The sequence below is a fragment of the Oryx dammah genome, unplaced genomic scaffold (assembly GCF_014754425.2).
Source record: "Oryx dammah isolate SB20612 unplaced genomic scaffold, SCBI_Odam_1.1 HiC_scaffold_10, whole genome shotgun sequence".
Lineage (NCBI taxonomy): Eukaryota > Metazoa > Chordata > Mammalia > Artiodactyla > Bovidae > Oryx > Oryx dammah.
In genome coordinates this window covers 21,866,057-21,891,066 of record NW_024070194.1, presented here as the reverse complement: position 1 = coordinate 21,891,066, position 25,010 = coordinate 21,866,057, and the positions used below count along the sequence as shown (strand labels likewise).

The 25,010-nt window shown below is 47.9% G+C and overlaps 2 protein-coding genes across 2 annotated transcripts in view; one reads left to right on the top strand and one right to left on the bottom strand.

The window, feature by feature from the left end:
- The window catches only part of TTLL9 (tubulin tyrosine ligase like 9), a 48,502-nt gene extending 32,634 nt beyond the window's left edge, over positions 1-15,868 (top strand). The window contains exons 11-15 of the mRNA XM_040247580.1: positions 5,582-5,640; positions 6,399-6,595; positions 8,466-8,579; positions 9,758-9,882; positions 14,206-15,868. Of these exons, the coding sequence (XP_040103514.1) occupies positions 5,582-5,640; positions 6,399-6,595; positions 8,466-8,579; positions 9,758-9,882; positions 14,206-14,282 (572 nt within the window). The 3' untranslated portion in view covers positions 14,283-15,868. The remainder of the gene's footprint in view (positions 1-5,581; positions 5,641-6,398; positions 6,596-8,465; positions 8,580-9,757; positions 9,883-14,205) is intronic.
- On the bottom strand, positions 15,546-22,826 carry PDRG1 (p53 and DNA damage regulated 1). The gene is made up of 5 exons (XM_040247587.1): positions 22,588-22,826; positions 21,009-21,084; positions 19,878-19,952; positions 17,765-17,845; positions 15,546-17,176 (listed from the first exon to the last, which is right to left on the bottom strand). The coding sequence occupies exons 1-5, from the start codon at positions 22,672-22,674 to the stop codon at positions 17,094-17,096; spliced, it is 402 nt and encodes a 133-aa protein (XP_040103521.1). The 5' UTR covers positions 22,675-22,826; the 3' UTR covers positions 15,546-17,093.
- Between the last annotated feature and the right edge of the window lie 2,184 nt (positions 22,827-25,010).

Genomic DNA, 25,010 nt, shown 5'->3' with positions numbered 1-25,010 from the left:
CCACCTCCCCGAATCCTCACTGGCATCCATCTTAGCTGAACACAGTGTTCACCACAAGGAAGGACTCTGAGTCAGAATGATTGGCTAAAGACAACCCATCACCATAAAACCCGAGACTGGGAGCCACGTGGCAGAGCAGTTCTCCTGCCTTACCCTACTGCTCTCTGCCCCGGTGCCTTTTCCCAATAAAATCTCTTGCCTTGTCAGCACGTGTCTCCTCGGACGATTCATTTCTGATTGTGAAACAAGAGCTCAGTGTCGGGCCCTGGAAGGGGTCCCCCTTCCTGCAACAATCCCACTAGATAAGTATAACCTTTTTTTCATTGAACATTATTTAAGCATTTTTCTTATAGACATTTTTTATTAGTTACAAAGTATTCCACTGAGTAGACTAACTGGTTTACTAATCTTATTGTACTTGCTGCAGACATTTGGGAAGTAGTCAGTTTCTTACCGGAGAAGGCAATGGCAACCCACTCCAGTACTCTTGCCTGGAAAATCCCATGGACGGAGGAGCCTGGAGGGCTGCAGTCCATGGGGTCGCTAGAAGTCGGACATGACTGAGTGGCTTCACTTTCACTTTTCACTTTCATGCATTGGAGAAGGAAATGGCAACCCACTCTAGTGTTCTTGCCTGGAGAGTCCCAGGGACAGGGGAGCCTGGTGGGCTGCCATCCATGGGGTTGCACAGAGTCCGACACGACTGAAGCAACTTAGCAGCAGCAGCAGCAGTTTTTTCCTATAATGACAGACAATGCTGTAAAGAAACATTTTTTTTCATAAATCTTTTACTATATTAAAATTTTTTCCTTTATATGGCCTCACAGAGGTGTAACTACTGGGTCAAGGGAATCAGCCAGATTGTTTTCCAGATTTCCTCATATTTTTACCCTCCCATTGACAGGGCCCATTTAGCCCCAGCTCCCCAGCACTGGGGACAATTAAACTGATTACAAAACACATTTCCTAAACAATTGTCACATCTAAGTGAAGCGTATATGGGCATTCATTATACCATTCTTGCGAGTATTCTGTAGGTTTTGAGTTTTTCTTTCCAAATAAAAACGTTTTTTAAAAAATATAACTGATTTGCTGGGGAAGCAGATTTTTGTATTAGAATTTGCATCTCTTCCGATTTGCATTTCCCTCCATTTACATTCCTTTAAAATTGTGTATCGTTTACTATGAGAAACTTTGGGCACTTTCCCAGATGGCCTTTTACCAGTTTTATTTTTTTGTTTGTTTGTTTTAAAATCCTTTATCTATTTATCTATGAGGGTCATAAAATTTTATTGTTAACAATTTATGTGTGATTTTCACACAGAAAAACATTAGCCTGTCATCTTTGTGACAAATCTTTTCTCTAGTCGTGCTTGCCTGTGATTTTTGCCTTTTCAGTCTGATTGACTTCCTTTTCACATAGTTGACTATATTCACTGATTTCCTCTGTGATTTCTATTGTTGTTGCTAAGCTAAGAAAAGATTTTCCCCTTGAAAGATTTCACAGCTACTCACTCAGCTCTGCTTCTTTATGGATTGCTTCAGTTGTTTGCTTGCTCTTCACCATATAGCTCATTGGTTCATTAGAACCTGGTTTCAGGTCCATCGTGGAGAGAGGAGGCTGGGAAATCAGCTGACGCATACTCCTCCTGTAGCCTCTGCTCCAAGAAACTAGGAAAGCCCCTAATTTCTCCTTCCTGAGGGTAGGAGCAGTGTGCCGAGAAATGTGAGTGCTTCTTCCAACGAAAGAGAGCAATTTCCCCTCCCTTAAAACCAGTAACTCACTTTGTCTGAACATCCTCTTTTTCCACTTTTTAAATAATAACTTTATTGCGGTATGTTCACATACCACACAGTTCACCCAGTTAAATCATACAACTCAGTACTTCTTAGCATCTTCATACAAGCATCACCACTGTCAGTTTTAGAACAGTTTCACCATCCCCCAAATCAGCTTTTCTAGGGCTTCCCTGATAGCTCAGCTGGTAAAGAATCTGCCTGCAATGCAGGAGACCCTGGTTTGATTCCTGGGTTGGGAAGATCCCCTAGAGAAGGGATAGGCTACCCACTCCAGTATTCTTGGGCTTCCCTTGTGGCTCAGTTGGTAAAGAATCTGCCTGCAATGCGGGAGGCCTGGGTTCGATCCCTGGGTTGGGGCAATCCCCTGGAGAAGGGGAAGGCTACCCACTCCATTATTCTGTCCTATACAGTCCATGGATCCCAAAGAGTTGGACACGACTGAGTGACTTTCACTCACTCCAAAAGAAACCCAGTACTCATTATCTGTCATTTCCCACTTCCCTACAACCCCTCTTCCCAGCCGTATGCAACCACTTTCATCTCTACGCATTTGTCTTTTTCAGACCTTTCATGTAAACAGATTCATAAAATACGTGGCCTTTTGTATCTTACTTTTTTTTGGCTGTGTTGCATGACTTGTGAGATCCTACTTCCCTGACTAGGGATCGAACCGAGCCCCAGGCAGTGGAAGCACGGAGTCCTAACTGCTGGACCTCAACGGAAGTCCTCTTAACTTCTTGTATTAAGCTTAATGTTTTCAATGTTCATCATGTTGTACCATGTATCAGTAGTTTTTTTGGTCTTTTTTGTCTCCACATTTTGGCTATTATTAATAATACTTCTGTGAACATTTCTGCACAAGTTTTTGTTTAGACATATGTTTTTATTTCTCTTGGGTATATACTAGGTGTTGAGTTGCTAGTCACATGGTAATTCTGTATTTAACCCTTTGAACAACTATTAGACTGTTTTCCAAAGCATTGCACAATTTTAACATTCCCACCAACATGGTAGGAGGGTTCCAATTGCTCCACATCCTCGTCAACACTTGTTATTATCTGTCCTTTTAAATCACAACCACTCTAGTGGATGTGAAGTGGTTTTGATGTGCATTTCTTTGATGACTACTAATTGTTATTCATGAGCTTCTGGGCCATTTGCAAATCTTTGCAGAAATTTCTGCTCAGAGTCTTTGCGCAGTTTCTCATTGGATTGTCTCTGTTATTGTTGAGCTGTAAGTTTCTAGATGTATTTTCAATACTGCTCCCTTATCAGATACATGATTTACAAATATTTTCCCCCATTCTGTGGGTTGTCATTTTTCTTTTAAGGACTATTTTTTAGAGCAGTTTTAGGTTCACAGCAAAATTGAGAGGAAGGTAGAGATTCCCCATAGACCACCTGCCCCAACCTGTGCACAGCCTCCCCCATTATCAACACCATTCACCAGAGTGCTACATTTGCTACAATTGATGACCCTGTGTTGACACGTCACAATGACCCCATATCCATGGTTTATATTAAAGTTGTACATTCTGTGGGTTTGGACAAATGTATAATGGCGTGTGTCCATCATTACTGTATCATACAGAGTATTTTCACTGCCCTAAAAATCCTCTGTGCACTTCCTTTTTATTTTCTTTATAGTGTCCTTTGAAACATAAAATTTTCTAATTTTGATAAAGTCCAATTTATCTACTTTTTGTCATCTGTGTTTTTGCTGTCCCATCTAAGAAGCTCTGCCTAACCCCAAGTCACAGTCACTTAAATTTTATTCTAAGAGTTTTATAATTTTGGCTCTTATATTTAGGTCTGTGGTCTGTTTGGAGTTAATTTTTGCCTATGGTATGGTAACTTCATTCTTTCACACACTGATATCCAGGCATACTCACCCCATTTGTTGGAAAGATGATGGTTGAAGTGAAGTGAAGTGAAAGTTGCTCAGTCGTGTCTGAATCTTTGCAACCCCATGGACTGTATGGGACTATACAGTCCATGGAATCTTCCAGGCCAGAATACTGAAGTGGGTAGCCTTTCCCTTCTCCAGGGGATTGTCCCAACCCAGGGATCGAACCCAGGTCTCCCACATTGCAGGCAGATTCTTTACCAGCTGAGCCACAAGGGAAGCCCAAGAATACTGCAGTGGGTAGCCTATCCCTTCTCCAGGGGATCTTACCAACCCAGGAATCGAACTGGAGTCTTCTGCAATGCAGGAGGATTCTCTACCAACTGAGCTACTAGGGAAGCCCAAGATGATGCTTGCCCTCACTTAATTGCCTTGGCGCCCTTTTCGAAAATCAATTGACCAAAAATGTAAGAGTTCTCTTCTTATTTAATGGTTTGTTATGTGCTTATTCTTTTGAAATTAAGGCAGAAAAACTCTCAGACAAGTGTGACCAAAAAGTCTTTGAAGAGTTATAAAGAAGGTGCTAGAGAGGATACCCACCTCCTCTGGAGAGGCTGCAATCCTGCCAGATGTGCCACAAACGTGGAGAAACATACATGTTAGGGGAGTCAGACTTGGATCAGTGACCTGGAGGCTCTACCTCCCCACCTGTGAATGGTCCAATGTTATCGACCAAGGTTGTCAGCCACCTCAATCAATAGAAATTGATCAGAGGCAAGAAATACAGGAAGGTTTTATTGGGGTCCCTGCTGCAGCAGAAGGGAACAAGAACAAATAACAGGTTCGCTTGCTAGCTGGGCTCACCGAGGTGTGAGGAGTTGGTCATTTCTATGGGGTGAGGGCAGGGGTGTGTCCAGGGGTCAAGCTGGGAGCTGGCGTGGGTGGTGCCCACCCTTTTGGTGGTGCTGTGTGCAGCACTCTGCTTTTGCTCCCCACCCTTCAGAAGTGGAAGTAGGGCTCTTTGGTCTCTTTGTATCTTGTCCATAATTTCCCCCAGTTGCACATGCACACAGTTCTTTTTAGTCCCTTATAGTTTCTTTGTATTTTTGCTTGAGGAGGAGATGTTTGTCCAGGTGCAAGCACTGCAGCAAAGGGTCCTGGTCCTAGGACCCTGCCTGTTTTGCCAAGTCCAGGAGAAAGTTATGTTTTGCCTCTTCATGAGGTTTTGGGTTCCATCCTACTTAGTTATGTGGGGGAGGGTGGAGTATGCTGAGTGGCTGTCTCTCTGAGCCTTTCTGTGACATGGGAGTGATTTGAGGAAAAGAGATGATGTGTGTGAATATGCTCTATAAGCTTTGAAATGTTGCTGATGTTACCGGTGGTGATGATACCAAAAGGCAGACTCTCAGGTTTGGGACTTCAAAGGTGGCCATCTTGACCCCATCCCAAAGCTAGGTATTCCTAAAAAGTAGCCACCCAGTCTGAGCCTCTCTAGTGACAGAGAGTTCAGAACGTCCTGAGAAGGCTGTTATGTATTTGGTGTCTCTACTTAGAAAGGGTTCTCTCCTCTAGAGTGGGATTAAACCTAATTAAACCTAAGTAATCTAATAATATCAGCCATGCCAGCACTGTACACAGCATCTCATCTGATCTTTCAGATAACCCTGGGAGGTCAACATACTACTAGGCACCGGCATTTAATAAGGGGGGAAACAGGCTCAGAGAGGTTAAGTGGCTTGCTCAGGAGCCCACAACCAGTAAAGATAGATGCAGGCACGATTTGGACCTGAGTCCATCCGACTTCAAAACCCACACACCTGAGCTCTGGGCTGTTTGGTAGCCTTCCCTCAGAGATTCCCAAGCGAGGGTCTCAGTTTGGTCCCTGGGGGCTACCCTTCTTATCCACACTGGCCCTTGACCACTGACCTCTGCCAGACATTCACCTCACCAATGTCGCTGTGCAAAAGACGTCTCCCGACTACCACCCGAAGAAGGTGAGGAAGCTGGGCTTCTGCCCTCGGATGTGGCCTCTGGGACTGGGGTGGGATGGTGAGGAGGGAGAGCCCAGGAGAGTTCTCCAGAGAGGTCAGTTCACTGCCTGCTTTCAGGGCCCAGGGTAAGGGTATACATGGAGGCCCACAGATCACGTGTTTAAATGTTTAAGAGTTACAAATCAAAGCAGTACACCCTTTAACGATATGTGTTGTGTCGTCCTACCTTGACAGATATATTATCTATCTATCTACTACCTACCTACCTAATAACCTGTCAGAAGACCAGGTTCATATTTAGCATACTCAGACTTCTCAGAGTTAAAAGCCGTAACAGACGAGTACAGGAAGAGCTGGTCCCCAGCTCTCCACCACCCTGTGGGGGCCTCCTGCAAACACGCACACACCCAAAACAGCAAGCTGTGGGTGACTCCCTGGGTCTTGGGGGTACCCACATGGTCAGTGCAATCTGTCCTCAAAGGGCAGGCCCAGGGAAGAGGCCGGTGCACGGCATTTGGGCAGAGACTTTTGGGGTGGCGGATAGCAGGCGGTGCACTAGAAAGAGAGGCCCAGGCTCTGGGTGGGCCACACCTCCTTGGGAGTCCAGATTCTCTGCCCTGTAAGGGTTCTGCTCATCACAGGACTCAGGGCTGGCTCCCCTTGTCCAAGACTAAGGTCTGTGCTAATGGCGAATGGCTGTCTAGGCTGGCCAGGTCTGGGCTGATTAAAGTTTCCTCTCTCAACCTGGTGGTGGGGCCCAGGGCTGCAAGTGGATGCTGCAACGCTTCCGGCAGTACCTGGCGTCCAAGCATGGGCCCGAGGCAGTAGAGACGCTTTTCAGCGACATGGACAACATCTTCATCAGAAGCCTGCAGAGCGTGCAGAAGGTGATTATCAGCGACAAGCACTGCTTTGAGCTGTACGGCTATGACATCCTCATAGATCAGGACCTCAAGCCGTAAGTGAATGGGCTGGTGGCCGGGAGAGTGTGGGGGTTGCGGGGGACAGGGGATGTTTTACACACTCTGCACCTAGACTGCCTGGCTTTAAGCTCAGCTCTGCAACTTCCTAGCTGGGCATGCTTCCCTTCTCTGAGCCTTGGCTTGCCTGTCTGTAAAATGGTCACTGTGCAGAGAGGAATGTTATGAGGAAGAAATGAGCCGCATGCTCGACACTGTGGCCTTTCCCAAGCATCTGCTGAGTCAGCAATCCTCCCCTCCCATCAGGCAAGAAACTTCCCCTCTGTGAATCCTGGTGCTTTGAGGATGCAAAGTGCTGGGCAAGGGAGTATTGTTACCATGTCAATTCCCAGAATTTTGTGCCTTCCTACAGTGCTCACGAGGAGGCTGAACACACCTGAGCTGTCAGGGAACACACTGATGGCCTTTGGGTGATACAACAGGGCACAGAAGCCCAGTGGGGTTGTCCAGGCAGCTTGAGGTCATGCAGTAAGTCCAGGGCTGAGCTGGGCCCAGAGTCCATGTTCCTGGACTGAGCAGCTTCCACCAGCACTATGGCTCCTGGACCCAGCCCTCTCCCCAGGGTCACTGTATCACTCTTGGGGGCCTTTCTGAGCCAGGAGTAGGAGCCCTAGAGCAAGACCTAAGTAAGACCCAAGTTCAAGAGAAACCAGGGCCAGGCACCAGTAGGTCTCTCTCCTTTGCCCTCTGGGATACAAGCTGTGCTACAGGGATTACTGTGGACACCGATGGGGGAAATGAGCTTAGGAGGAGGCAGTAGATAGGAAAAGGGGCCCCCAGTCTCTCACTGACCTGCTGGGTGAGCCCTCCTCCCTCTGTGCCCAGATTCCTGTCTGTCAACAAACAGGGCTGCAGAAAACCAGAGGTCACAGGCTGGAAGCCCTTGGGCTGCTTTTGGCCTGCAGACACTTTGAGTTTGACCTTCAGAATGTTTTTTTTCATTGGGTTGATTTTCATCGAGCATCTCCCATAACTGGAAGATGTTTGCACAAACATCAGGATGTTTTGGAAGACTCAGAGGGTCTTAGAATTCTGGGTTCATATGCGCACAGGGCAACACTCTGCTTGAGCTGCCAGAACCACCCCTGCAGAGGTGGAAAGCTCTTTCCAGCCCACCACAGGCCTACCCCTCCCTGCCACTCCCGACCCTCCTGATTTGGCAGGCTGGTTACCATCTTTTAAAAACCATCTTTTATTTAATACTTTTATTGATTTATTTGGCTGCATCTGCACTTCATTGCAGCATTTGGGCTAGTTGCCCCCATGCATGTGGGATCTTAATTGGCCAGTAACATTTTAATATATTTTTCAACATCAAGTTTTTACAGATAATACACATTTTTAAACTTTTAGTACTAGACAAAAAAATTCCCAAATTGGAAAAGTCCAAATTTCAGTGTTTGAAAAAAGGTATTAAGAATGCATGTGGGATCTTAATTCCCCTGCTAGGGATTGAACCCATGTCCCTTGCATTAGAAGGTGGATTCTTAACCACTGGACCACGAGGGAAGTCCCCTGGTTACCATTTATAGACAAATGTTCACTAGGAAAGTTTCTCTCAAACTCCAGCTCTTTTGAAAGAAGCCAAAGGAGTAATGGTCACGAGGTCACAAAATTGTTCTTACCCCCACCAGCTTGCTTCATTTAAGTTACCCCCTGGACCCTGTGGGGGTTTCAAGTATGTGACAGTTTTCAAAAGTTTTAGTCCCTGAAACCTTTCTTCAGATCGAAACGTAGAGACAGCAGCACTGGTTGAATTGAGGGTGGGGCCCAGGCACCTCATCTAGTCTCTCATGAAATTCCAGGGACCAGGCAGCCTTAAGATTTTCCATTTCCTTCCCTCCCCAGGTGGCTCCTGGAGGTCAATGCGTCCCCATCACTGACAGCCAGCAGCCAGGAGGACTATGAGCTCAAGACCTGCCTCCTGGAAGACACCCTGCACATTGTGGACATGGAGGCCAGGTGAGAGAGGGCGGCCTCACTCGTACACCCCTGTACCTCACCATCAGGGCTCTCACCGAGGAGAGAGAACTTGGAACCCTGGAACTTGAGAGGACCTCAGAGATGTCTCTGGCCCCTCCACCCTCCCCCACCCCACCGTTCCACAGGTGGGGAAACTGTGATGTTCACACAGGATCAGGTCCTGGCCCAAGGACCCAGCCCTGACCCAGCAGAGCAGGGCCAACTACAGCTTTCTGAGATTCAGTCCCGCAGGATTTCCTCAACCTTTCCTGACTATGGGACCCTGACCCAGTCACTTCTCTCTGAACCTCAGTGTCCTCATCTGTAAAGTGGGAGATTTCATATCTAACTCTCAGGGTTGTTAATTTACAAAGGTAATTTATTTTAACATGTCTAACTCACAGGAAGTGCTCAGTAAGAGGCTATTTATTGATATAATGATGTATATATAGTAGAAAGATCCAGGGTTTGACTTCAGGAATGGCTCAGATGGTGGTGGTTGGTTTGTCTGCTCTCACTTTCTCATCTCTTTTCTCTGTGTTAGTTTCTCCCCAGTTATTCCAGCAAAAGTTTGAGGGCTGACTCTCATTGCTCCCTGGTGGGACTGAGTCACATGTCCCATCCCTGAATCAATCACTGGGACTCCGATTGACCAAGCCTAGGTCTTGTGCCCACTCCCAGGGGTTGGGGTCAACCCCACTTGAACCATGACAGTAAGAGAGTAAGGCCTGGTTTTCAAAAAGGAAAACTCAGGTATCCAAAGTCTAAAAAAAGTGAAATGGATGCTGAGCAGGCAGAACCTCAGGTGTCCACCACCCTTATCCACCATCACTTATTCCTTCATCACACACTTGAGGCCCTCCTATGTGCCAGCCCTTGTGCTAAACACTGGGGACACAGTAAATAAAGGACATGACAGGCCTAATCCCCGCCTTCATGGAGTCTAGTCTGGGAAGGACAGCAGACTTTAAACCAGAAAGCACGTTACTGGGGCCAAGTGTGGAAGCCTGGGGACAAATGGGGGATGACCTCAGGGGGTCATCCCCCACTTTGGATGGACAAAAGAAGGTACTCTGACAGGGTGGGCACCAGTAGGGTGCTGGGAGGGTTCAGGGCCCTGGCTTGAGGGCCCCACCAGGTGAACTTTCATTAACCCTTTGTATCTCCTGCTTGTCCAGGCTCACAGGAAGGGAGAAGCGAGTAGGAGGCTTTGACCTCATGTGGAACGATGGCCCTGTCAGCAGAGAAGAGGGGGGTCCTGACCTATCGGGGATGGGGAACTTTGTGACCAACACACATCTCGGTATGTGGGGCTAGGTGGGGAGTGGGTACATGTGAGGTAGCAAGTAGTCTGAGAGGCAACTTGTCATGAAGATTAGAATGTTTTACTAGAGTTTATTGTTTTGTATTTTTTTTCTGTGTACACTTTTATTGATTTAATGTGCTGTGCTGTGCTTAGTCACTCAGTCATGTCCAACTCTTTGTGATCCCATGAACTGTAGCCTGCCAGGCTCCTCTGTCCATGGGGATTCTCCAGGCAAGAATACTGGAGTGGCTTGCCATGCCCTCCTCCAGGGGATAGTCCCAACCCAGGGATTGAACCTAGATTTCCCACATTGCAGGTGGATTCTTTACCATCTGAGCCACCAAGGAAGCCCAGAATGTTTTAATCTGGTCTAAAATTTACCAGCTGTGTAACCTTGAGCAAGGGACTTAACCTGTTCCTCATCTGTAAAACAGATTCGATAGTTTCCATCTCAATATATGCCTAGAGTACTGCACGGCATGTGGTGAAGGATATTATTAATCTGTTATGAGGCAGATTTCAAAAAGCTTAGGTGGAAAAAAAAAAAAAGCTTAGGTGGCACATAAACAAAAAACATGATATGTTGCTAAGAGAAATTAAGGACTTCAGGGCTTGACCTTAAACTTGGCTTTTAAAAAGTGAAAAATTTCCCTGACTATAAAAATTATTCACACTCATTGTAGAATATTTGAAAACTAAGAAAGAAATGAAAAAAAAATCATCCAAACATAACCATCTTTAACAATCTGGTGTATTTCCTTCCAATTTTACAAAAATGCATATATTCATATTTTTTTTCTTACAAAATTGGCATTGGGCTGAAGCTTTGAGTCTAATTTTTCCACATAGCATTTTCCAGCTCATTCAATAACATTAGTAAAAGCCTCTCTTTGGGGCTTCCTTGGTGGCTCAGCTGGTAAAGAATCCACCTGCAATGCGGGAGACCTGGGTTCGATCCCTGGGTTGGGAAGATCCCCTGGAGAAGGGAAAGGCTACCCACTCCAGTATTCTGGCCTGAAGACTCCATGGACTAAAGTCAGACATGACTGAGCAACCTTCACTCACTCTCTTTTGGAAACACACTATGGCCAGGTCCAGACTACTTTACATACATTATCTCATTTCACTTTTAGGCAGCCTTGATTATTTTAGAGATGTGGAAAGGGTCTCCAGATGTTAGATCACGCACCAACGGTCTTGGTCATAAGTGGTGAAAGAGGCCTTGAGCCCAATCTGTCCAACTTCAAAACCCGAAAGCTAGGCTGCTAGCAATTGTCCCTTGGCAAAATTAGAAACAAAATTACCATACAGCTGCAAAGCATCCCCAAATTTATGAAACCAATCTCACATAATTGAGCATTTGGCATGACTCCAGTTTTTTACTTTTATAAATAAAGCTGTGAGGACATCCCCTCAAATAAAGTTCAACTGAAACTGGCTATTTTTTTTAGGACAGACTCCTAGGAATACAACTACTGGGTTAAAAAGATGGACTTATTAGAGTCAAATTGCTTTCCTAGAAAGATTACACAAATCTGCAAGCTCTGAATTTAAAATGACAGCAGCAGCAACAACAAAAAAACCTTTGCCAACTTCATAGGTAAAAATATTTACTTGTTTTCTGTGCATTCCATTGATTATGTGTGAAGCTTCAGATTTAAAATTTGCAGTTGTTCTTTTGTAAGATGTCCGTACTTATTTTTCCCCCCCAGTGGGCTTCCATTTTTCTAAATTTGTAAAGGCCTTAGATATTAATATATTGAGGATATTTTCCCTCTGTCAAACTTACTGTAAATATTTTCCTTTTGTTTGAATATTTCCATTCAAACAAAATGAGTTTGTCATTTTCCTTTTTGTTTGTGGCATTTTTCTTCCCTCTTTTTTGATGAAAAGTTTTGAGCATCTTTTAGGGTTTGGTATGATTTAGGATTGGGTTTGGCTGCAAACAACTAACAAACTAATAGTTATCCAGAGAGGAACTGATTTGTCTTGGGTCACCAGAAATCATGGGGCAGGCCATAGTGACAGCTGCACGGTGCCACCAAGGACCCAGATCTTTCCTTTCTTTACCACACTCAGCCTGTTAGCCCTGACGCTGATGCTTGTTGCCTCATGGCTGCTCCAACTCCAGACAGTGTGTCCTTATCCCAGGCAGGCCCAAGGGCCAAAGCCTTTCCTTCAAGCTTTGGCTATTCCAAAAGGAAAGCAGGTAACTCTGCTGACATCTCACCCACTAGAGCTGGGTCACATGGCATGTCAGCTGCAAGGAAGCCAGGGAAGTCAAGTACTAAGTAGTTTGCTTTGAGGAAGGCAAAGGAGAGGCGGTTTGTGAATGGTTCTCCCACGGCAGACCCCTAGTGCCTGCCACGTGGTGTTGTTGGAGGATGACTATACAATGCTTTCAAGCTGTACAATCACCTGGGAATCTTGTTAAAATGCTGTTCTGATTCAGTAGGTCTGGAAGAAGAGGGCTAAGAGTCTGCACACCTAAAAGCCCCCTAATAGTTAACTATTGTTGTGTAACAAATTCTCTTGAAGCTTTGCAGCTTGAAACGACTATCTTATTTGCTTATGATTCTTTAGGTGTGGCTTGGGGTCTCTCACAGGAGTGCAGGCACCTAGCAGATTTGCTGAGACATGGTGGCCTAGGATAGCTTCATTCACATGTGCAGTGGTTGAGACAGGCTGTCAGCTGCCTTTTTTCCCAGGCGGCCACTCATTCACACAGTAGTCTCAGGGTTCCAAGAAGGCGAGAGAAGACAGTGAAGCCTCTTGAGGCCTAGGCTCAGAAATCCCATGTGTCATTCTGCCACAGTCCATTAGCCAAAGCCTGTCCAGCCCAGATTCAGGGGGCAAGAAAATAGACACCACCTCTTGATGGGAGGAGCAGCACAGTTACTTTGCAGAGAGGTCCATAGAGGACCAAGAGGATTGTCGCAGCCACTTTTGCTAACAACCCACCTCAGATATCAGTGCCAATGGTTCCTGCACCATATTTAAGCAGCAAAGACTCAGAACAGTGGTTCTCCAGTTGAGCATCTGGGTGGGTGGTTTTGAATATAAGAGGAGCTGGCTGGGGGTGGGAAGAGTATTGATGAAATGAATTAGGGATGTGTTGGTGATCTGGTGAAAAGATCAACAGATAACTCAGAGATGAGCCTAGAACTCCAAGAGATTTGCACTGGACAAGAAGGTTTGTGAACTATGAATGAATTATGAACCTTAGTTAAGGCCAAGGTTCCACGGAACTCACTTTGGAAAACCCCGGGGATTGGCATTTAGTGGACTTTCAGCTCAGGGAAGCGTTGATTCTCTGGGGAGCTGAGAAACATGGCAGACACCTCCAGGTCAGTAGTTGTGCCCATGGGGATTCAGTCATTCAACCACTGTTTGTGAGCTGCCATCAGTGCGCCTGGCACAAGATTAAATGACCATGGAGTTGCCTCAAGGATGAGCTCTGAGCACAAAAGAAAGGAAACATTGTGAATGCACTAAGAGAGGATGTGAAGCCAGCCTGAACTGCCTGGGACACTCTCCCACAAGAGTAGGAGCCACCTGTCGGGGAGATCCACCTCTTAGCTGAATGCGCCTGACACACGAGATTTAGGTACCAGGCACTGTGCCAGCTTTAAGTGCATTTTCACGGAGCTAAGCCAGAAGGCAGGGCAGTATGGGGAAGTGGTTAAAAGCTTGGCCTCTGCAGCTAGGCAGCCTGGGTTCAAGCCTCAGTCCTGCTATTAACTGTGCAATTTGGAGCAAACTATTCAACCTCTCCGAGCCTCCTCTTCTCTTGCACACATTATTCCTGTAAAAGCTCAAGTCAAATCTACATCCTCACCTGATTTGGGGTAAGCCCCCAGCGAATATTACCTGATCCTTGCATTTACCCCATAAAGCAGGTATCCTGATGTACAGATGAGAAAACTGATGCTCAAAGAGTTAAGTGACCTAATAGTCATGGCAATTGGGAGGGGATGCGCGCTAGGTTGCGTCAGTCATGCCCAACCCTGCAACCCTTATGGACTAGAACACACCAGGCTCCTCTGTCCAAGGGATTCTTCAGGCCCGAGTACTGGAGTGGGTTGCCTTGCCCTCCTCCAGGGAATCTTCCTGACCCAGGGATGGAACCCCCATCTCTTACATCTCCGGCACTGGCAGGTGGGTTCTTTACCGCTAGCGCCACCTGGGAAGCCATTTGTGGTTGCACGGCTTCTGCTGGCCCCTCCTTCTGCAGGTAGTAGGAGCACTGGCCCCTTCTACTCCCTAAGACCCCTCTACCAAGGACAGGCCATCCCAGTCAATTCTCTACTTCCCTTCCAGGCTGCGTCAATGATCGGAAGAAACAGCTGAGGCAGCTGTTCCGCTCCCTTCAAGGCCAGAAGAAAACTCCCAACTAATCCCCAGCATGGAGAACCACTGGTACCACACCAGTCCTCTCTCTGCTCGTTTTTCAGCACAGCAGCACTCAGAGCACTCAGTTACCCTCCCTCCGTCTTTCTGGCCTGGCAGCTGCTTTGCTGGCCCAGCACCCCACCCTACCCTGGACATCTTTGCACCAGGAGAGAGCCAATCTCTGGAACTGGATAGATTTTAACCTTGGTGAATTGGTTAGCTTGGTGAAGAGGAGAGATGCAGCAAGTTGCACCCGAGAGAGATCACATCTAATAAAGGATTACAGCCCTTATTTGGCGAGTCTTTGGGCTCCAGGCTTGGCTCAGGGAATGCTGTTGCCACAACCACAGCTTCCTGGTTTTGACCCTTTGATGTCTCAGGGGATGTGCTGATAGGCTCCTCCAAGAGCAAGGGTTCAGTTCTTATGTTTGCAAAGCAAGCAGTTGTTAAGATTGTGTGTTTATTGGGGGTCTGAGTAAGGGCTGAGCCTTAAATACATCTTGCCCTCCTTACAATACCCTGACTGCATGTCAGGGGACCAATGGAGCTCCCTGACCATCTGAAAACCAGTGGGCCAAAGCATCCCCATTTCTCAAGTAGAGAAGGCAAGGATCAGGAAGGCAGAACTGCTTAGTGAGAGTCTCCACGAAGGTGCACTTATTAAGTCAAGTAGGTGACCTAGGTGCCTCTCTGGGTCTTCCTATTTGAGGTTGGGAGCTGAGCTTTTTAGATTAGAAAGCCCTGGGCTGTCAGGCAGAGATGGTTTGGGGAGTTGGGCACAAGTAAGAATGTCTGCATTTTCCACATTCCAACGCCTCTTGGTTGAAGAGGAGTTGAACCAAGAGTGGGCTAGTGGCTAACTGCTTCAGGACAACCTTTCAAGGGACCCCAGGCAGCTCCTCTATCACTCCGCCTGCTTCAGGACAGTTCTTTTAACTGCAAACAGCAGAATCTGACTGCAGGGGGAAGGGAAGGGCTTTTCAAAGAAAAATACTGACAAATCTAAGTAGATCAGCCAGCCTTGGGAAGGTCAGAAGCCAGGCCATTCTGGGGTTCCTGCTCCAGAATGTGGGGGCTTCCCTCATCCCTGTGACTGGGTAAAGCCCAGACAACCCTAGGAATAGGATCCACGTCTTCAGGAGAAAGAATCTGATTGGTTCTTCTTTGGCCTAGCATCCACCTGGCCAGACAGGCAGGGTCAACATTCAGAGAGAACAACTTTGAGCCAAGGAGTCATCCAGACAGTAAACTACCAGTGAATGCCACAATTCCCCATTTTCTTACATTTTTATTTTAAAAAATACAACAGCAACATGTCCTTCCCTTGTACCCTAACCATATAGCTTCTATTCTGAGGGAACCATATAACTGCACACAAATTATGAGCTTATTAGACACCTGTCTTTGCTTCTCACTTTAATGTATCTTGAAGCTTGTTCCAAACCAGTGTTCAGCTTATTCTTGATTACAGCTGTATAATACTCCACTATTTAGATTTATCAAATCCTTTCATCTACTCTGGACATTTAGTTTCCGATTCCACCTCCCTACTTCCTAGGGCCATCATGGAGAAACCCCAGCAATTCCTACTAAAAAAAAAAAAACTCAAAAGGATGCAAAACCAGAGGTTTGGGCCAAATGTGGCTTATATAAAGTGTTTTGTTTGGCCAACATTCAAGCTTTTTTAAATTTTCTGAATTAATCAGCAGTATTTAAAAAGCAGAGGATTCAACTTTAAAAATCTAAATTTCTAGGTTTTCGAAGAAAACACAAGGTCTGGCCATGGCAGCCTGTGTCCCCGCATTTAACTATGGGCCAGAACCAAATGGAGTGCCCTCTCCCCGCTGCCCTGACGTCATTTCAAGGAGGAACCACTGCCCTTCGTAGACGGCACTCCAAAGGGAGTGGGATACCTTCCATTAAGGACCAACTGAGGCAAAGACTAGAAGCTGCTACCCGCTCATTTAGGTGACATGTATCGAGCCCCTGAGGCACACTGAGGACTCCCTCACGGCACATTCACATTAGGGTCGCAGACCCTGAAGGCAGACAGGAACTCTTAAGCAGAGCTGCCCGGGTTCTGCTTTCAGAGCCCCTGGAGTTGCATCCTGCCTAAGCCTAACACAGCAGGATGCAGGCCCTCATCCATTGCTGGTGCAGGACTCGGCAAGGCCTTCCTGACTCCAGAGCAGCCGAGGCGGGATAAGCAGCACCCACTCCGGACTCCATCTCGGGGGTGAGCAGGAAAACGGGCCCCAGTGGCAGTGCGGGGGACAGTGTGTCTGCCTGTGCTGAACCACAAAGCGCTAACATTCTGTCCTTCCTCCAGCACAGGAGCCTCCTGTAAGCCTCCTGCCTTATTCCAATTCCGTTACACACACTGCTTGAAAATACGTCTCTCTCTCTCTGAGAGGAATGCTGGAATGAAGCTCCCACTCTTCTCCCTCCAGGGCCCATTTCAACAGCAGGCCATTGTTGAGAAGTGCCTGCTGCAGTCCTTCTCACACCCCCACTGGCGCTGCCCCCACCCACCTCCTGGTGGCTGCCAGGGCCTGTCAATGGGCCTTGTGTCCATCCAGCCCCAGTGGTCAGGCCGGCAGATTCTGGTGTAGGCTGAGGGTTCCCTCCTGCTGTCAAAAAGTAGCCAAGTGCTACAGACAAAGAAGCTTCATACATGGCTATTGCTGCATTTCTCACACCTGTCCCCTTGCAGGGTAGATCCTGTCCTTGCAGGTTTCAAGGCTGGAGAGTTCTGGGTCCTCCATGACCCCAGGGGAGGATGCTGGTCTTAGGTCCCCCATCTGGGTTCTTAGGTTTCATCCTTTCAAGATGACCTTGAGAGCTTTAAGCTCATCCTGGTTGAGGGGGGTCAGGTTAAAGCCCTTCAGCTCCGGTTTGCCTAGGGGAAGAATTCATCAGTGAGTCAGGGCTCCTGCTGTGCAACCTACTGGCCCTGGAGTCTAGCCTGGCAAAGGGACTCACACTGCATTCATGCTGCCAAAAACTTGGCCTTGAAGTCTGACAGAGAAGGGCCTCAAATTCTGCAAAGCACAGAACGAGGAACATTAACACTTGCTCCTGAGTTACCAAGAACCTGCAGTCATGACTGCGGTGCAGAACCCTCCTAATTTGTGCCAGACTGGCCAATCTGGAGTGGTTAGGTTTACCTAGAAATTCAGCTCTAACCTGGACCACCTGACTGAGGCCTTCTGACCCCTTAGTCAGAGGTATCTTGGCCCCCACAGTGACACCCTGGCATAAAATGTGAGATACTCCATGCCATTCTCATGCCTGAAAAGAACTTGTAACGGAAACAAAATCCCACAAACTTCCTGTCCATTCCATCTCTGGTCGGCTCAAGACAACCCTGCCGACTTCCCACAGCTTTAGTGCCACTCGCCAGCTGGCCACCCCAGCCTGCAAAGTCTGTGCTCATACTGTCTCCCCTCCTTGTTTCCAGCCCCACGCTTAGTCCCCAGGCCAATACCTTGGGCCTCAAAGAGGCGATTGACCTTCACTTTAAGTTGTTTCCGGAGTCTTTCTATTTCTTTATCCAGATGTTCCTGATCTGAAAAAATGAGACACGCAAACAAGAGGAGGTTACACTACAGACAGACCCAAGGATACCAGCCTCTGCCCAGCCCCACTGAAGGCAGGGGTCTGAGCATGTGGAGATGAAAATGGGACTTGGGAGACTAGTTGATGAAGAAACTAAAGGCTAAAGAGGGGACATGGCCTACCCCGACCACTGAGTGAGCCCAGAACAGGGTTGAGCACTTTTTCCCCAACTTGCAGTTTACCAACCTGTTTTCATTATGCAAAGTACCCTGGGCAGTGGATGGGGAAGGCAATACCAGGATTTTAGGTCACCCTTTCACAATGAAATTATGGAAAATTCAGATTTAAGAATAAACAGACCCAGCTTCTTCGAAGATGGATGGAAAAGAGGTGGTTGACGAAGTTTACAAACCCACATCCATCCAGGTGAGTTTTCGCAACAGCAGGACTGTGGGAACTGTGACCTTAACAGTCAGCATTCTGTCTCATGCCCACTCTTAGCCAAGTTCATGGCAGCGGAGAGAAGGCTGTCTTACAGAACGGACTGTGCCCAAAGGCAGATGCAGCGTGAGAAGTGCACCCAACTGACGACACCCAACCAATTCCATTTGCTGTTTTCACCCACTCGTGAGTGACATTTTTGCCTTTCCTACAGACCTTCATTCTTTCTGATGGTGATAACCCAGGACCAGCTAAGCATTCTGGCCTGGGCAGTCACTCTGGTTCTCATTGTAAATGAGTAACCACCATCTCGCATGACCTTTGTTTAGCCTGTATCCATCCCTGAGAAACAGACATGCTGCACTGGAACCCCTCTAGGTCAGTGACAAGACCACACTCATGGGCCAAGAGAGTCGGGGAACCTGATCCTCAACCCAGGCAGGCGAGGCCCTCTGGATGCTTACTCTGAGCAGCCTCCAGTCCCTCTGCAAGTGCAATGACAATTCAATTTTATAATCATGATAACAGTGTATGTTTTTTCTTTTTTTTTTTTAATGTTTATTTATTTAACTGTGTTGGGTCTTAGTTGCAATGCATAAGCTTAGCTGTCCTTTGGCATGTGGGACCTTAGGTCCCCACCAGGGACCAAACCCGAGTCTCCTGCACTGGAATGTAGACTCTCAACCACTGGACCACCAAGGAAGTCTCTAGTGGATGTTTTTCCACAGAAGTCTCTCCTCAAAGCTGACCTACTTTCCTTTGATAGAATTTTCAACAGGGATAGAGTTACCCTGTTTTCAGTGGCAGAGGCAACCATGCTGCTGGTTCCCTTGGCACATGTTTTCAGGGGTGAGGAAGAGAAAACATGTGTAACCTGCCCTTATGCCAGCCAAGGACCCATCTGCAGCCTGATCTTTTGCTTTCATGACTTCTCCAAAGAGCCTCCAGTATCATGGTTGTGAGATCCGTTGTGTACCCTAGTGTGGCAAACTCGAGAGCTTCACCCTCCTTAAACCTCCATCTTCAACCCTGATGCTATTACAGGGGTGTGAAAATATGAGCACGTGCCTTAGATCTGACCAATGAGGTATCAGCAGAAGTCCCTGAGGAGGACGGTCTTATTTCCAAACCAGAAGGCAAGGTCATATATGGAGAAAGTCCTCCTACCTTTCCTCTAGCCTGGCTCTCAGACACGAGGCCTGCAATCATGACACAACAACCAAGAGAATACACTGACTCTGCTAAGCAGCTGTGCCAGTCCTGGACTGCCCATCTCTGGACAACTTCTTACATGGGATGAACAGAACTGTATTTCCTTAAGTCCTACTAACTGCTAGATTTCTGTTATTTGCAATCCAACTCATTCCTCAATGCCAAACAAGCACTATGCTAGGTACATATTATTTTATCTGAACTTTACAACAACTATGCTATGTAGACGTACCCCCGCTCAGAGATGAAGAAACAACTCAGTGGCACAGCAGATTAAAATGCACACAGCCGCCAGCCACCTTATCAAGCTGCCAGAAGCCGGGGTGGGGCAGGGGAGGCTGTGGCCTGGGGGCGGCGTGCTGTTCCTGATCCCTGCCCAGGAGGCTTACCTTTCTCAATCATTTCCTTTGTCTCAGGGTGAGGCATCCTGATAAACATGTTCCCAAAGCAAACCATCACGTCTTCTGAAATGGCAAACAGTCATTCCTTCAACAAATATTTTGATGCCAGGCATTGCTTTAGATGCTGAAAACACAGCAAAAGAGGATGAAATTCCTGCCTTCCTAGCTTGTTAGAGTGGAGGAGAGAGAATATACAACAACGTCAAGATAATAAAGATATGATTCATCAGACCCTGAAAGGGATCTTAGAGAAAACTAAAGCAGGGAAAGAGAGATGGGGAATGCCAAAAGGAGGAGCTTGTCATTTACACCAGGCAGTCTTGGAAGGTCTCACAGACTATGTACCATTCTGGCAGAGACCTGACGAAAGTGAGGAGTGTGCAAGCCCTGCAGACACACATCTAGAGAAAGAGCGAGCCAGGCAGAGGAACCAGGAGCAGCAAGGATCAGTAACGTGCCGGTGTGTCAGGAACAGCAAGGAGAACGGTGAGGGTGCAGCTGATGAGCGAGAGCAGAGGAGACAAGGTGGGAGAGTTCAGGGAAATTAGTTTACACGGAGTCCTGCAGGACTCTGGATTTTACTCTGGGGAGACAGAGACTGGAAGGGTTCAGGCTTTCCAGTGCACTTTAAGTGCTTGGTTCCTGAGGCCCTTCATCATGGCCTGGCCTCTGCCCATCTCTCTAGCATGGTCACATGCTCCTCCCCTATTGCTTCCTCTATCACTACCACTTAGCCTCATCTAAAGAGCCGCCATCCCATTATCCAAGACCAACCCTGTGTTCACTTCCTTCTGCAGCTTTCTTACAATTTTCAGTTCTGTATTTATGCTGTTGACTCACCTGTAGAGCACAAGGGCAGGAACTGCACTGTTTTTATACCCCCAGCACTTTCCCAGTGTCATCAATTGATAAGCTATCAGCTAACAACCTGTCACTGAGGTAAGAAACTGAAACCCTGAGTCACAGTCTATGACAGACCTGCAATGCCATCTCTCCCATCTCCACGGGCTGTGCCACACACCTGTGGCCTCCTGCCTGGTCTCTAACAGGAATAAGTCAAAGGCATTAGAAGGTAAACTGAACAGGCCTCCTGGGCTGCAGCAACAAAGCTAGGCTTACCAGTGAGGCTGAGATCCTTCTGCAGGGCCCTCAGGCCCTCCCGGTTCCGATTCCTTTTGGTATCCAGGTCCACAATCTGAAAAGCACAGGGGCAGGAGGGAACTCAGTTACCTCCTACCTGGGTCTGTACTCCCAAAAGACCAGGGCTGTTAAAACCTAACGAAGACGACAAGACATCATTCCTCAGTTAATTCTAATGTCCTGCCTAAAGTGGACAGATGTGTGAAGGTACTTCTTCCCCCACTTAGCTTCCAGCTCCTTAAAGATGATGCTTCATCCAGGTGTCTTTCCCCCCAGAGGAGGAGCTGGGGAAATGTCTAATGACTAAATGGGTAATTTTTTATTATCATCCACGGGAGCACTAGTTCTCAAGCTTCAAGGCATTTCAGAATCACCAGGGGAGTGGAAACCACTTCCTGAACAAGCTCCTCCAGCTGATTCTGACCGAGTATCCTGAGAAAAACAACAATATTATATCAGAAAGACACTGAGACAGTGGTCACAGCAAAATGGCTACTAAGAAAGTGAGGAGGCAGTGCAGTACTACTGCCTGGCAGTGGAGGCTCTGGGGTGGAACACCCAGGTTTGAATCCTGCAGCTTGCTGTGAGCTGTGTGACTTCACCTCTCTGAAAAACAGGGACAGGAAGAGGACCCACCACCTAGATTATTAACCTAGGAACTAAGTCGGCACAGTACTTGATACACAGTAAGTACTCAATCAACTTTAACTGCTATTTGTCAGCCAGCACACCTTGATGCAGTGTTTACTAGGCTCTCCCTTAATACCCAACTGACCAAGCATCCAATCATTCTAACTGGAGATGAGGAGTCTGAATCATTCTTGATCCCTCCTACTCCCTCACCCCTGTACTTCAGCATCATGGAGGCCATCTCCAAAGGGAGATGACCCGTCACCACCACCTAGGCCCAAACCCATCCCCTACCTGGCCCCTCCTTTACCCCTTGCCCCCTTATAGTTTGTGCTCTACAGAGCAGCCAGAGGGATCTTTCAAAGCCTCAATCCATTATATCATTCTCTCTTCCCACCACAAGCTCCCTTAAACTCCCTGTGCAGGTCTCCACGGCCCTCCGGTGGCCTGGGCCCCACACTTCTCCCATGTCCCGACTCCTGCACGATTACTGGACCACTCAGACTTCTTTCCTGTTCCTCTTCTGGCCTGGACTGGAGCGGTGCAGCCCAGGTCAGTGTGGGGGCCCAGAAACTGCATTTTGAAAAAGCAGTTCAGGTAAACCAAAGGCCCCAAGAGGTAATGCGTCGGGATCCGCAAAGCTGGGCAAAGGGCAGAGGAAGGATGGCGAGAGAGAAAAGGCCTGGCACAGACGGGCTTAATATGTGCCAGATACAGGAGTCAAGCGCGGCGCTGTGCCACGCACTCGACATTTGGCCCACATGACCTCACAACCGCCCGGTCTGTCGTCACAGCCCTTGGCCCACAAGAGTAGGTCAATTCACAGCGAGCCCAAGCTGGAGCCGGATTCCGGACTCTGCGCGCTGCCCTAGGAGCTCGCAGGCCCAACCGCAAAACCCGGGCCCAGCCCCGCGGACAGGCCTCCTACCTGCCGTTTGTCCGCCAGCACCTCCTCGGCGAGCTCCTCCACCTCCACCAGGTACCGCAGCACCCGCTCCGCCTCGGGCGACAGCATGATGCCTGCCAGTCACGACTCCACTACGCCGCGATCCTATGGAGCTCACCTCCGGCTCTGCGGCACTGCAGCTCCGTCCGCGCACGCGCCGCTCTCAGAGGGCTTCCGGCACGCATGCGCAGTTAAAAGAAGAACGGAGGCGCGCAGGCTCCAAAGCTCGCGCGAAAGCGGACGCGAGAGGCGGGGCCTACCTTGGGGGCGGGGCTGGAGCGCCCCCTGCCGGTCCAAACCTCTTAACCTCGCCCTCCCTTAGGATAGTTCTTAGGCGCTGAGGATGCGGAAGTGAACAAAACGAAGTCCCTGCCCCTCGCGCAACTTCATCTAGTGGGTAACATAAACAATTGATCACAAAACAAATAATTATATACTATGGCAGGCAGTGATAGGGCTTTGGAGAAATCAAGCCATTCTTCCCCTGCCTGAGGAGCACCAAGGAAGCAAGTGTAGCAGTTTCTGATTTATAAAATGAGAGTGGATAAAAATCCTTCTCATTGTGTTTCCGCAGGATTGGAAGGAGGCAGGAGTCTTAAAATTCAGTTTGACCTCTACTTTCATTGAGCCCCTGGGTTGGACCCAATGTCAAGAATAGCTGACCTAGACCCTAGGAAGGGCGGTGAGTGATGAAGTGCCAGCTCAGAAGAGCTGTATGAATGCTGGAAAGTGAATCATTGTGGGCTGTAGGAGCTGGGAAGATTTCCAAGAAGAAGTAGGCAGGTGGAAAGTGGCTGCCCTTCCGAATCAGAAGATTCCCTAGAGATCTTCACACCCAAACCCCTCACTGTACAGCTGGAAAAGCCAAGGTTCAGAGGGTGGTGAGGGTTTTAAAAAGTCAACAGCAGACCCAGTACTAGAGCTCTGACCTCTTGTCTCCCTGAAACCAGCTTGTATTTCTCTCCTTTTGGCCACTGTAACCAAGCCCTTTCTCACCCCTTGCCTTCCTTGAATTTCACAACCATCTTTGTATGGGTGGGTTATTACACATCTCGCAGCTGCACGCTGAGGTTGTTCCTTGTCCCACAGCAAGTCAGGAGCAAACATGGTCCAGGAGTGCTCAAGCTTCCAGACCACAGCTGTTTCTGGATCCTGAAAGAAAAAAGGCCCTCCACCAAGTTGTGGCCCCAAAAGTCCTCAAAGCACCCTGTCTTTGCCTGGCCTTTGGCTTCCTTCAACTGATGAGGCAGTTAGTTTTCCCTGCAGCCACCTGGCATGGGGAAAGAAGGAGATTCATTAAGGATTCCTCATTAAGGGCGAATTTGTCGCCAAACCCAGGATGTTTTGTGTAAATACCTTCTGGTTCAGAAACACAGACACAGGCCTTGTGAAGGAAGGAGGAATATTTGCCAAAGGAGAAACAGAGCGCACCAGCCATCCCTGAGGCCTGGACCCTAGGATTATCTCCCCTCCACCTTGGGGCTTAAAGGGGCCTGGGCCAGGCTGACCCCTGACCCCTGCCAGATGGGCCTGGATGGGAATGGGTTGAAGGAGGCTTCCAAATTAGCAGCTTCTTGGCTGTGACTGGCCCTCAGAGGGCACCCTTGGCCACTGGCATTGTAAGGGGGGGACATAAGCCTTTGAGATAGTCATACCTGGAAGGACTCCTATTTTAGAACCACTTATGTTTCAAAACCATCAATTTCACAAATATTTATTGACTGCCTTGGCCCTGTTATAAGAATTCATGAGCAAAACCAGATTTGGTCCTTGCCCAAAGCTTTCAGTCTGGTGGGAGAGACACATAATAAATGTCGGGTGATGGGTGGTAAGCACTATGGAGAAAAGAACAGGGCAAGGTTGTTTTATAGTTGCTAAATTGTGTCTGACTCTTTGCAACCCCATGCCGTGCCATGGGCTGCAGTACATCAGACTTTCCTGTCCTTCACTAACTCCTGGAGTTTGCTCTTACTCATGTCCATGTCAAGGTAGAGAGAAACGAATGAGGGGTGATTTGAGATAAGGTGGTCGGGGCGGGGGGTGGCTTCTCTGAAAAGGTGGCATTTATGCAGAGATGTGGAGGAGATGAGAGGCTGAGCCATATGGATATCTAGGGGACAAGCATTCTACCCAGGGGGAACAAAGGCCCAGAGATGAGCCTTCATTTTGGCGAGTTGCAAGGCCAGTGAAGGTGGAACAGAATGAGCAAGGAGGGAAAAACAGGAAGTGAGGACGATAAGGGGAAGGAGGCATTGAAACTATGGAGCTATCAGTTCAGTTCAGTTCAGTTCAGTCACTCAGTCATGTCCGACTCTTTGCAACCCCATGAATCGCAGCACGCCAGGCTTCCCTGTTCATCACCAACACCCGGAGTTCACTTAGACTCACATCCATCGAGTCAGTGA

Excerpts from the sequence above, each read along its gene's own strand:
- PDRG1 (XM_040247587.1), bottom strand. The coding sequence starts at position 22,674 with ATGCTGTCGCCCGAGGCGGAGCGGGTGCTGCGGTACCTGGTGGAGGTG. Across the intron at positions 19,953-21,008 it reads GAAGGATCTCAGCCTCACTG|AAGACGTGATGGTTTGCTTT; the intron begins GTAAGCCTAGCT and ends TTGCCATTTCAG. Across the intron at positions 17,846-19,877 it reads AAAGGAAATGATTGAGAAAG|ATCAGGAACATCTGGATAAA; the intron begins GTAAGCCTCCTG and ends TCATTTTTTCAG.